This window comes from Grammomys surdaster, unplaced genomic scaffold (assembly GCF_004785775.1).
Source record: "Grammomys surdaster isolate TR1022 unplaced genomic scaffold, NIH_TR_1.0 372, whole genome shotgun sequence".
Classification (NCBI taxonomy): domain Eukaryota; kingdom Metazoa; phylum Chordata; class Mammalia; order Rodentia; family Muridae; genus Grammomys; species Grammomys surdaster.
The window spans coordinates 8,432,131-8,445,026 of record NW_021604791.1 but is presented as its reverse complement, the minus strand read 5'-3'; the positions used below and the strand labels follow the sequence as shown (position 1 = coordinate 8,445,026).

At 37.2% G+C, this 12,896-nt stretch overlaps 1 protein-coding gene across 6 annotated transcripts in view; it reads left to right on the top strand.

The window, feature by feature from the left end:
• Positions 1 to 12,896, top strand: part of Fip1l1 (factor interacting with PAPOLA and CPSF1) — a 58,425-nt gene that overhangs the window by 33,289 nt on the left and 12,240 nt on the right. For all 6 annotated transcript variants that reach the window (XM_028780819.1, XM_028780818.1, XM_028780816.1 and 3 more), the window contains 2 exons: positions 1,104 to 1,197; positions 2,416 to 2,572. In XM_028780819.1, the coding sequence (XP_028636652.1) occupies positions 1,104 to 1,197; positions 2,416 to 2,572 (251 nt within the window). The remainder of the gene's footprint in view (positions 1 to 1,103; positions 1,198 to 2,415; positions 2,573 to 12,896) is intronic.

The following is a 12,896-nucleotide window of genomic DNA, read 5'->3' as shown; positions in this document are numbered from 1 at the left end:
CCTTGTTGGAAGGAAGTTCATGGAATTAATTTTGTTGTTGGAAGTCCACAGTTCATGGAGTTAGAAGGTTTCAGGCATGAAAATTGGTTTTGCAGTCCAATTATTATGTCAGGTAACTGTACCCTGCGCTTGGATCTTACTGTATACAAACATACACACTTGCTTGTTTTGTTTTTTATTTAAGCTTTAATGGATTTCTTTGAAAAATTGGGGGGAGTCACTTAGGTATAGCACCATAAGCATCTAAAAAAATACCAGGCATTGTTATTCATCTATTCATCGTTTCAGAGCTTGACTTGGTGGCTGGAAAGATCTGTTATATTCCCATTGTTTTACTTCTGTGGCATTTTTAAAGTTTGAATTGTTAGGTCTGTAAGGTGAGGCAATTCTTGTATCTACTTTTCATAGCCTGTCTCTGTAAGTGGTTCCTCTTTCTTGTCAGTTGGGGCATATATACGCTTCTAAAAGTTGTTCCATAACTACATAATACTGCTTATTAAAAAAATAACAAAATAAAACAAACAAATGTAACCTACTGAGTGTTCCTGCTAAGTCTGTAGAGTGGTTTATGGTAGAGCATTTATCCTTGTCCTCTCAAACTTTGAGAGGGATTATAAATACCAAACTGCAGGTAAGGCAGGTTTATCTGTGTTTATCAGGAGAGTCACTAGAGAAGACAACTTGGCTTCCTTTTTCCTTTTGATGTTTCAAAGCCTGGAATACATCACTAAAGAGCACGGTGTATGTGGTGTATTTGAATGTGAAAATAACTGTTATTTCTTTTCAAGCTTTTTTTTGGAGAACTTTAAGTGAGGACTAGAATTATTTTGTTGAAATGGTAGTGACTAACAAATTTTATTTCAGTTTGTCTAGCATTTACTATTTAATTCTATTCCATAAAGATAAAATTGTTTACAAACCACTTTAATAAAATACTTTTTTTCAAAAAGTAAGATTACAATGTAGTGAGGCTCTACAACAAATTCTTTCAGTACATTTTTATTTTAAAAATATATCACAAAATGTTTATTTCTTGATGGTTTTATTATTTTTCAATCATCTAATTAAAGGAAACAGAATTGATTCAACTTGTTGTGTTTCAGGAGATTACCTGGAGCAATTGATGTCATTGGTCAAACAATAACCATTAGCCGAGTCGAAGGAAGACGTCGTGCAAATGAGAACAGCAATATACAGGTTTTGTATCTAAAATCCAAGTGTTTTGCATTGCGGTTTAATTGATACAGTGTGTGTGTGTGTGTGTGTGTGTGTGTGTGTGTACACCCCTCCCAGCTAGGCTGTGTGCTGTGTGTTATAGGCTACAAATGGATTTCAAATACAAAACCATTGGCCTTATGTCTATTAATTAGGCAAACTTTCCATAATCTCTTAATTTCTGTTAGTGAAGTGTTTCTTTGCTTGTTATAAAGATACTGTTTAGCTCATTGTAAAGTAAGAAGAAAATCACCTAGAGTTCTACCACCTAGGTGTTGATTGTCAATAAAGTATACAAAATGTGCTTTTTAGCATTTTTATGCTTCTTAGCATAAAATTATCTTTATCTTAGAATAAATTATCTTTAAAGGTAATTTTTTTTTGGTAAAAATTTTTTCCTACCATTACAATGTCATAACTTTTTAAAATCAATTCCAGTGTTCATAGGTTATAAGTAGAACACTCAAAAAATTATGTACTCAAATGTAGAAAAATCTTAGTTACAAGAATTATATATTAAAATAATATGTTTTAGTAAGAAGTCAAGAATCCTATTGCTCATTGGAATCTGTTACATGACCAGTAGAAGTCCCAATTTATGGCAGTAGCATGCCTGCATTGCTTTAGTAAGCTTGAGCTGTCCTGTGGTGTTTGTTCTTACCTAGTCACACAACAACACTGTACTCTTGCCAGGGGGAACTTTTGCTCGTAGCAGAGGCTCATGTGAAAAGTTATTTACATTTCATAACTGCTTGCTTTCCACCTGTTATCACATGCTCAACACTTTACTGGGTGGTGAACTTAGGTCCTCAAATGTCTGGCCTGTAGGCATGTGAGCTTCTTAGAGCCAGATCTACTGATCACTGCTCTACCTAACTCCTGGCCTTGAGCTGTGTCCAAGATGACTTGCTATGTTGTGTTTGTTTCTTACTTGAAATGTTTTGATTAGTTCTTACTTAAAATCTTTTGGTAGTCTGGTTCTTTGTCCTAGGCTTTGTATATGAACATTTTTAACAGAAAGTATGTGAGTATGTAGTCACATAATGTACTTACAAGCACAATCAGACGGAAATAAAGCCCTCTGAATGTGTGAGGATTAAAACCATTTTATTTCACTGTTTAGGTTAGAGAAGGTGAACTTAAGATCAATTAGATAAGAACATGTACTTATCTTTCTAATTAATTATGCTTTAATTTCAGGTCCTTTCTGATAGATCTGCCACCGAAGTAGACAACAATTTCAGCAAACCACCTCCATTTTTCCCTCCAGGGGCTCCTCCTACTCACCTTCCTCCTCCTCCATTTCTTCCACCTCCTCCAACCGTCAGCACGGCTCCACCTCTGATCCCACCGCCAGGTAAGACATGAGGAGAGAGAGGCCTTTGTTTGCCTAGAGTGTCTTAAACTTGCAGCTGAAAGGTGATGATACACATGTGGAAGTACCTCTATGATTAGTTATATTGCATTAAAGGTAGCAGTTTATCTTCAGTAGATTTGCACTGAATATTATTTATTCTTGTACTTATTGTTTTTTATTTTTGTATCTTATTATTTCACCATAGCAGAAATAATATTTTAAAATAGAAGAAACAGATGATAATATTGACCTCAAAATATAATAGTAACTACAAACTCAGTTTACTAGTATTGTGTGGAGAAATCCTTACTGAATTATAAAGTGTATGTTGACTTGTATTGAAAAAAGATTTTAAAGTCACTTTTCAAAGTAGAATAGGTTCAAAACAATGATACCTTGTGGAATTAGAATCAGTCTGGTGGTCATTATTTCTGTGTGATGGTTTCCATTTAGGAGATGACCTCTGAGTTCTGGGTATTTAATGTGTCTTTCTTTTAAACAAGAAGAATAAATCTCATCACATTTTTTTAGTACTAACAATAAAAACCAAATTAGTTTTTTTCTTACCAAATAAACAAAAAAGGCTACAAGCAGTCTTCACAGATCTCCCTGTGGCCTTTCTTGGCTTCTTTCAGAAAGTTCTCAGGGCTTCAGGCCTCTACCCAGTTTTTTACAGCACCGGTAGCTTGACTGAGACATAAATTCTATTCCTCCTAGGGAGAATGCCAATGGTAAATGGTGAACATTAGCTTCAGGTACTAGTCTTAAGTATATGGAAACATGCTCCCGAATGTTCCTTCTCAGAGTAAAATTACTCCTTACTGAAGACCCAGGGCTCCTACTCTGGGTTTGGGAGTGAGATGTCCCCTGTAAGGTACAGGTGTGATTGCAGAGTCCAGAACCAGATGGCTTCTCCAATGCTCTTCTGACCTACAAGTGTCGCCTACTCCATCTGCTCTCTGTCCTTACTACTTTGGAGTCCTTTACCATCACTTCAACTCTCAAATAAGATAGAAATGGTGTGTGGCTTTAGAAAAATCTGTTATCTTGGAATAGAGGGAAATGCAGCATGATAGATGTTCCTCTCTCAGATAATGTCTGTAGACAAATGGACCACAGAACAGTTCCAAGTCCAGTTACACTGAGCCTGTAGCTCTTTAGTCTTGTTGAGAATTAATCAGATGAGAGGGACTTAGGTGATTCATAGTGAAGATACAAAGTGGTTCCTTAATCTCTGAAAAAAAATGAGATGTAAAAATAGTTAATTTTTTAATATGTTCAGCTTTACTGGTACTTGGTACTTTACTGGTAAAGTTCTTGAAGTTTCTTTTTGAAAGTTTAAAAATTTTTAAAATTTTACCTTTAATCAACAAATATTGTATTTGTTTATGGGGTACAATGCGCTTTCATTTATGTATTTATATTATGGAATGGTTTTAAGCTTATTAACATACTTTAATCATTTCACATACTCAACATATTTTGTGGTGAGACTTCTTAAAATCTATCCATTCTTTGGAGATTTTAAGTTTAAGTGCGTGTGTGCGTGCGTGTGTGTGTGTTCAGATGTGCACAGTGATAAGAGGGACAGGCCCCTCTGGAGCTGGAGTCACATACAGTTGTGAACTGCCTGATGTGGGTGCTGGGAGCTGAACTGACCCTCTGGAAGAGCAGGATGGCCTCTTAACTGCTGAGGTAGCACTTAGCCTCAAAGTCCATCCTTGTAACTCTTTTGAAATAAGTAGTTATGACTGACTGTAGTCACTGCTCTAGAGCAAATGTCTAAGACTGAACTCTGTACCCTACTGTACAGCACTTTGTGTTGCCAGCTCCCATCCCAGTGCTGCTCGGTCAGTCTGCTCTGCATTTCTGAGCTTGTCTCCTAGGCTTCTCCTCTGAGTTCCTTCATTCAGTGTTGACTCCTTGTGTCTGTTCTGATTCTCCTAGCATGATGTAGCAGTGTCCTCATAAGACTAATAGTTTTTAAATATAGAAGACTTGTTGGCCAGTGAAAGCAGGGAGGAAACAAGTATGACTTAGTGAAGAGTACTTCGCCGTTACAGAATACTAGGAGACTATAGGATATTACTGAGAGACAATGGCATTATATGGAAATTGATTTTTTTATCAAATGGCAGAATTTCTCTCATTTCTTTGCCATATTGCCCTTGTTTATGAGATAATAAGTCTTAGGCTGGAAGGATGGGTCACTGTGGAGGCACTTGTTACTAACACTGATAAGCCCGAGGACCTGAATTTGATTCTCAGGATCCACATTTGAAAGAAGAGCACTGACCACTGGTCTCCACATGACTCTACCACCCCATCCCATACACAAAATAAAATGTAAAACACACACGATCTATGTAATTTTCATAAAGATAGCAATAATATTTAGGTTATCTGTGACGTTCCAATAAATAGTCCTATTTATTTTTCTGTAGATTAATCTAATTATGTACTTAATGCTCAGCTCCCTGCTTTGTATCCATATTTAAGTAGTATGTAATCATAACCATGGCCTGTTTGCTGTCTGGAGTTATCAGTTCATACTAGATTATTTGTTAGTTGAGACCGGCTGAGTTACGCCTTATTTGTACCATGTGTGTCATTGTCAGGCGTGTAATGCATGTCCATCTGTCTCCCACAGTGCTAGGCTTGTGCACACTTGGCATTCCCTCAGCATGTTAGCTGATTAAACTGTAAACTAGCCATATTTGTTTCCGTTCTACAGGAGGTGACTTTCAGTTGCCAGGTAGTACACTCCCTCAGCCTTGCACCGCCTGAACTCTGTGGATGTGTAGATACATACCAGCTAAACTGGAGCCGTATTTTCAGGTGCCGTTGGCTGTATAGATAGATCCACACGCACACTGTCCTCTCACCACTCTAGTTTAAAGCACTGTAGCATCACAAGCGCCTCAGAAACGAAGCTGTGTGGGGTAGGGTCTCTTTAGATATGCCTGTTGAAAGATTCTTTGTATTTCTTAAACACTGCTTTTATACTGTCTTTAGAGACTTTGAAACATAAAGGGGAAACCCTTTGAGACTTTCTTTACATTTATTTTAATGTTAACTTTTCTTAAAATTAATTTTCTCAAAATGAAATAGATAAACTAATGTCCATATTTTTTGGATGTTAATAGTTTTTTCTTAAGAAAATAGACTATATAACTTGCACCTTTTATCACAGCATAACTATGTTTTTAGTTATTCTCTGCTCTGGAAGTTAATATTTGTGCTCATCTCTCTGTGGAGGTTTATAGATCCGTGTCATCATGTGAGTGAGTATTCTTAAATAGCTCTTAAAATTCTGAGCTGAAATGTCTAGAGAGAGATGGCTCAGCAGTTGAGAATACTGGCTGCTCTTGCAGAAGACCTGGTTTCGGTTCCCAGCACTCATGTGGTGGCTCACAACCATCCGTGACTCCAGTTCCAAGGTATCTGGTGCCCTCTTCTGACCTCTAGGGGCACTGGGTATGCATATGGTATAGGTATTTAGATGAAACACCCATACACATAAATAAATCTGAAAAAATGTTTAAAAATATAAGCTAACAGAAACAGTTCTCTTCCAAGACAAGGTCAAATAGTTGTCAGGAGGTGTATCATTTCTCTTTTCCTCAGATAGCCATCTGAAGACATGTACGAACCTCCTCAGGAACACTGAAGGGTCAGAAAACTTTGGGTCATTATAGAATGAAAAGTAGAGGAGGCTACTTCAGACAAAGACAGAAGAGACTTATTTGAATGCTAATGTGTTTAATATAACCACAGTAGTAGTAACTTGAAAACAAATAGTGATTACTCGTGGCTTCTGTAATTAAAGATCTGTTCACTGTCTAATGAATCAAAATTCTATTCTGTGAGATTGCTGCAGGAACACATGAGTATAATTCCATACTCTTCCAAGTAATAGTGGAACCACTAACCAGTATCTAATACATTGACTGCTTCCTTTTGAGTACATCCAGTCTGTAAACTCATTTGTTTTAGAATGACACTTGAAGTGGATACTAGTGAGGTTTCTAAATGTAACCAATTATCTTGAAAGTAGCAGAAGTGCATGATGCCAGACACTTTTCTGGTCTGTTCTCTTTGTTAACCAAGTTGAAGTGGGTCTGTACCTCCTAAGAAGGCTGAGTCACAGGATTGTGTACATGCATAACAACATCTTAGAAGACTTTTTCCTTCCCCAGTGTGAAGTACAGAGGTCGAGAAGCTTGTAAGAACAGAATTAGATGTCCTTTAATCCATTCAACTAAGGCGTCACTATCTACTGGGATTGCATTATCTTATGCTTAACTGACAGGTTTGAATAATTGAAAATTAGAATAAAATACTATAAATTACAAGGATTGGTATTATTGACTAGTTTATTTTGTATGTCACTGATTGTTGTTGTACATATGAGTTCATTATTCTAACCAGTTGTGACTTATTTAGTAGCATCACTGTACCTAAAACCTTCCCATCTCCCCATTTCTACCTTTTCAAGAGTAACCACATCTACCCTGAGCTGTTGGCTGTCTCTGTTCTACTTTCTTTCTCTGAGTTTGCCTTTTCTAGGTCGTCTATAGAGGAGTAATCTTACACTTCATCCAGCAGTGTTTAGCCTGATTTGTTTCTAAAACAGAAAAATTTGATGGTGGTGAATTAATTTTAGGGAAAGCTCATCATTGACACTTTGAATGTTAATTAGCTTTCACATTATATCTTGTTTTTATATATATTTCACAGATACTAAAAGCTTAAGCTGGGTTTCCTGTCCTTTTCTATATGAATACGCAGACCGCGTCTGTGGGGGGGGGCAGGCGCACGCACACTTGCTTGTAACACTGTGGAAGTGAGAGTTAAGGCCAGGGGTCTTTGTATTGTCCTCTGCCTTAGTCTTTCCCTCTGCGAGATTCTTTGAGGCAGTGTCTCTCACCTCTTACTGAGTGAACCTGGAGCTTGAGCACCCTGCCAGGCTGGCTAGCCAGTAAAGCCCCTGGCATCTGCCTGTAGGGTGTCCTCCTACCCCAGCCTCGACTGCAGATGCAGCCTTTATGCTCCACTCGTACATGGCTGCAATCTCAGGTCATCATGTTTGCACAGCAAGCACTCTCACCACTCACCCTGCCCTTAAAACAACATTTGGAAGGATCCCTGTTTAGTCGATGTTGGTCTCAAACTCCTCGCAATCCTGCCTCAGACTCCCCAGGTGTTGAGATTTTAGGTATGAGTTCCACAACTAATTGTTTTTTTTTTTTTTTTTCAATTTGTTTGTTTGGGTTTTTTGTTTTTTAAGATAGGGCCTTAGTAGCAAAGGATGGATTTAAACTTCTGGTCCTCTTGTTTCCATCTTCAGTGTGCTGAGATTTCAGATATATCGAACCTTACTCTTAGTTTATGGGATTCTGGGGAGCAAATCCAAGCTTGTACAAGTACTGTACCAAGTGAACTATGTCCTCAGCCTGAATTGTTACGTTCAGTGTACAATTGGCACTGCAGTTTGTAGAATTTAGGTTATGGTTTTAATATCTGCCTTTCTCTTATTCTGTTTTTCCAGTAACATCATGAGTATAGAAGATCTGATAAAAATCAATGATAAGTTTTCTCTAGAGTACTGACATCTGTGGGATGGTGGTGGTTTTGTCCCAGCACTCAGGAGACAGACGCAGGCAGGTCTCTGAGTTTGAGGCCAGCCTTGCTTACAGAGAGAGTTCCAGGATAGCCAGGGCTGGCTACATGGAGAAACCCTGTTTTGAAATCCCAAAAATAAGTAAATAAATAAAATAGTAGCATTTCTATCAAATATGTTTGAGTTGGAGATAGAATTTTATTTTCTTCAGGAATTAAATTTTATAAGTTTGATGATTAAGTGATCCTAAAAATACACATTTTAACAGCTTTTTGGATAAGATATGCTGGAAACTAAATCATTTTTGGTGTCATAGCATTTTATTACATTTATTTTATTTACCATGACTTTCTTATGCAATTTAGTTGGTTTATTTGTTAGAAAAAACAATAGTTCGTAACATTCTGCAATGTTCAGTATATATGTGTGTATGTTCGTATTCTAATTTGTAAAGCATTTCTGTTAAATGATATTCAAAAAATTATGCACGTTTGACTTACTGTCTTTATCCAAGACTCTGACTTTGCCTTAAAGTAGAAAGAAGCATGAGACTTAAGTCAGGATTTTCTAGCCTTATATTATAGTAGTGATGGGATTTGGAATTAGAAGCAGGAAGCAGAACTCACATAATAATGTTGCCAGGTTTTTATCTCTGTTTTGGACTTAAAAGATATGTGTGTATTATATTCTCTGTTACTACATTACAAATTATCCTTGAATCTAGTATCTTAAAATGGCATATTGTTTTTGTCTTGGTTAGGAATATGACAGTAGCTTAGTCAAGTTCTCTACTTGAAGCTTTCTCTCAGACTTTGAAGTCATTTCTAAGAGCTTAACTGAGTAATTATTGGTCTCCAAGCTCACTTACTTTGATTAAAAGTTAGCTTTCTGTTTTTTAAAGATGTCTTTGTTTTTATTTTATGTGTATGAGGGTTTTACATGTATATATGCCACCTCTGGTACCTGGTGAGATCAGACTAGAGTGTCAGATGCCCGGGAAGGGAATTACAGGTGGTTGTGAATCACCATGTAGGTGTGGGAGCTGAGAGCCTCAGGCACTCTGACTGCTGAGTCCTCTCTCTAGCTCTTTCTTTGTTGGGTTGTGGGCCAAACGGGCTTGAGTTCCTCACGTTTGAGGTAGCAGTGGAAAGAGTGCCAGCAAACTAGACATCTCTGCCTTTGTAGCCCAGTCATGGCTATGGCATTGTCGGGATTTTTTGCTGGTTTTGTGTTGACTGTGTAATGATGTCCCTTTCTCTTAGAAGAGAATCCAAATGCCAGAAGTGTGTGAATTTATTTGTACCATGAGGAAGGAACTGTGGGACCATGCTGCCTAGCATGTTTCTAGAAGTTACTAGTGAAAATTACTTACAGATAATTGTTGTTCAAGCTTTTTTCTTTTTTTAAATTTGTGTCTTCAGAGTATTTTGTGGGAATATCTGGTATAGGTCATTTTTGTTGTTGTTTTTAATGCTATTTAGCAGGAATACTCCTTTCCGTTTGCCTCAGTTCCCTAGGTGGAATTTTAGGTCCCTCCCTGACCCCCTTTTACCTTTAGGAAGAATCAGGACATAATTTATGTGTCTTGTCTGTCTTTATCCCGTAACTTCCCTCCCCATTTCTGCTGAGTGTCTGGCAGTGGTATAAATTGTCATTATACGTTACTGTCATGTGTCAATGCCTTTGTTTCATAACAGTTTGAAGTTGACTTTAGTTTTCAGCTGTATACCTGAGTCTCTCAAAAGTTAAGATTAGAAGTGTGGGTCATAATCCAGTGTTTGGTCCCTGCATAACAACCTCATCTGAGTAGGTTTTGGGAATGCAGTTTTGTTTTGTTTTTGTTTTGTTTGTTTTTTGCCTTGGACATTTTGAATGAAAAATTCTAGAGTGTCCTAGCAGTCACAAACTGTAGGTGATTCTGATCAAGAAGTGCTTGAGTGTAAATGATAATCCCTTTGCTGAGGTTTTTAATATACTATGGTTACAGAAGGTTTTCCAGGCAAGTAATCATTTTTTTTCAGATAATTAAATTAAGGCTAGAGTGTCACTGGCTTTTAGTCTCAGCACTTGGATGTTAAATACAGGTAGGTATCTTCGAGCTCGAGGCTAGTCTGTTTCCATAGAGAGTTTCAGGCCAGCCAGGTCTACATTGTTTCAAAGCAGAATAAGATAGACACATGCAAATATGTATATATACACACATATATAACAGAAGCAAAGTACTTGATTTGTATGCTTAAGTCTATTGGAGTCGTCCAGGGAAGAAAAAAAGGATTTTTGGAGGGAACTTTCTGTCACTTATATTATTTTGTTTTTGTTTTTTAAAAAGTTAAATACTAGAGATCTTTAAGTTACAATGTGCATTTCCATTGTATTGTTTATTAAACTTCCTTAATTACTGCTTGGAAATGTTTCTGGGTTGTCAAGGAATTGGCTGTATGTTTCATCAGCTTTCTAGTCCTTTTCCACAGACAGTTGTTTACACTGAAGTAAAGTCTTACATAAACGTCTTCCTTGGAAAAGCCCTTTCTAGCATGCAAGCTTTCTATTGTAGAGGCAGAGTTGGAAAGACAACTGGATATAACATGGTTTGTTTGTTTTTTAACTCTGATCTTAGTTCCAGTTGATTTTCTTTTTAAATTTGTTCTAGGATATTACTGTAGTAAGATTAAAATTAAAGGCAGATTATAATTGTTTAGTTACAGTTTCTAATGCTATGATAAAGCACTATGACCAAAAGCAACACGAGGAGGAAAGTGTTTGGTTTACACTTCCACATCATATTTTGTCACCAAAGGAAGTCAGGGCAGGAACTCAAGGCAAGAGCTGAAGCAGAGCACTTCACTGGTTTGTCCCGCCTCCCTCGTTTGCTCAGCCTTCTTTCTGACACAGCTCAGGACCCTCTTCAGGGCTGTGCCCCACCCCACTCCCACCATGAGCTGGGCCTTCCCACAGCCATCATTGTTTAAGACAATGTAGGACAGACTTGCCAGTCACAGGGAGGCACAGTCTCAATAGAGGCTCTCTTCTCAAATGATAGCTGCTTGTGTCATTTCGACATAAAACAAACCAACATGGTAATTTTAACTGCTTTTGGAGGAACATTAATTTGACAATGTTAAATACTTTTGAGGACTACGTTTTGAAGACCCTTGACTAGTAATTGTGTCTCTTTTTTTTTCTTTTTGCACAAATTCTCATTTTAGTAGGTTTAGGTAAAGTAGTGCTTGCTACTTATAACATGTTTAGGTAACGTTATTTAAGTGAAAGTAGCACAGAGAGGGAACTGGTCTAGCACTGGTCTATACATTAAAAACAGCACAAATACATTCATGTATTAAATGTGAAAACAGACTTGGATAGTAAGGTTCGGTAGAGTTATTTGTACTGTTGTAAAGAATAAATATGTTCACATTCTTCTCCTTCCCTTCTATCTTCCCTCATTTAACATTGCATTTGGGATTCTTGGTTTTTCTGTTAGATCAATCCTTAGACTTGAATGACATGAGAAGCATCAAGATAAAACCTTGGGGTAGATGTTTGCTGTGTGTTAGCTTGGTAGGCTGTGATTGCCATGGCTGCCTTCCATACCTTTTCACTCTGCTGGTTCCATAACCAGCAATAATTCACGGTGTTTGATCAGGTTCTTAAGTCTATGGTGTACGGCCATGTGCTGTCTCATTAAAGCCTCACTCCAATAAAACATGTCTGCCAGAGCAGTTTAAATAAGCAGCAGCAGCATTCTCTGGTCAAGAGAACATTTGAAAGTGTTTCTGTTGATTTGCATGCAGCTAGTCAGTGAATTTGATTGTCCCTCCTTTGAGCTAATTTTGAGGCTGTTTTAAAGATAGGATTTAATAAACTATTTGAACAATGGAATTTATTTATAATATAAAACTTTAAATGAAAAAATTGTTTCAATATTTTTCTTGTTATTTGAGATCATTTTTTTTAAACTAAAAGTAATTCCAGTTTGCCTGTTATACATTGGCTTTCATGTGTTTCTTAAATTTTGGATTTAATTTTAAATGCTTAGTACTTAACAGGGACATTTGGCCAGTACAAATTTAGAATGATCATGTATGGTTTATTTTTTAAAGGTTATAATATTTACACATTGTGGAGAGAGACTCAAATTTTATTTTGCTAGCACCTCTAAAAGACAGTCATCTATGCTTACATTAGTGTGTGTTTGTTTGTATGTGTGTGTGTATGTGTCTGTCTGTCCATGTAAGTTTCCTATACCCTTTCTACTTCCACAAATTAAAGTATTGACTATTGGCTCCTGGTAACATCAGTAAGACAGCTTTCACACTTGAGTAGCCCTTTCAGAAGTGGATGACAGTCTGAGTCTTTCCTTCCCTGCAGGATTTCCAGTAAAATGTTAGGCTAACAAAACGAGATTCTTGTGATCAAATTTAGTGAGCTTTTCAATGTTCCGGAGTTTGATTTTGTGTATCACAAGTGTGCTTCTTTTAAGTGATGTGCCTTTTAACGTCATTTGTGATTCCAGCTAGTGGGACAACCGTGTTATGAAGTTGTTAGACTGGTTTCCATCAGGGAAGTTGGATGCTGTACTTGAATTGTTGGTTTACAAGAAAACAGAGCTCGTCTCTTGAGTGCTAAGCCAGGACCCGGAGTCAGGGGTTTTATTTCAAAGTTTGTTTTGGTGATGGCATAAAAACATAACAGGTTATGAAA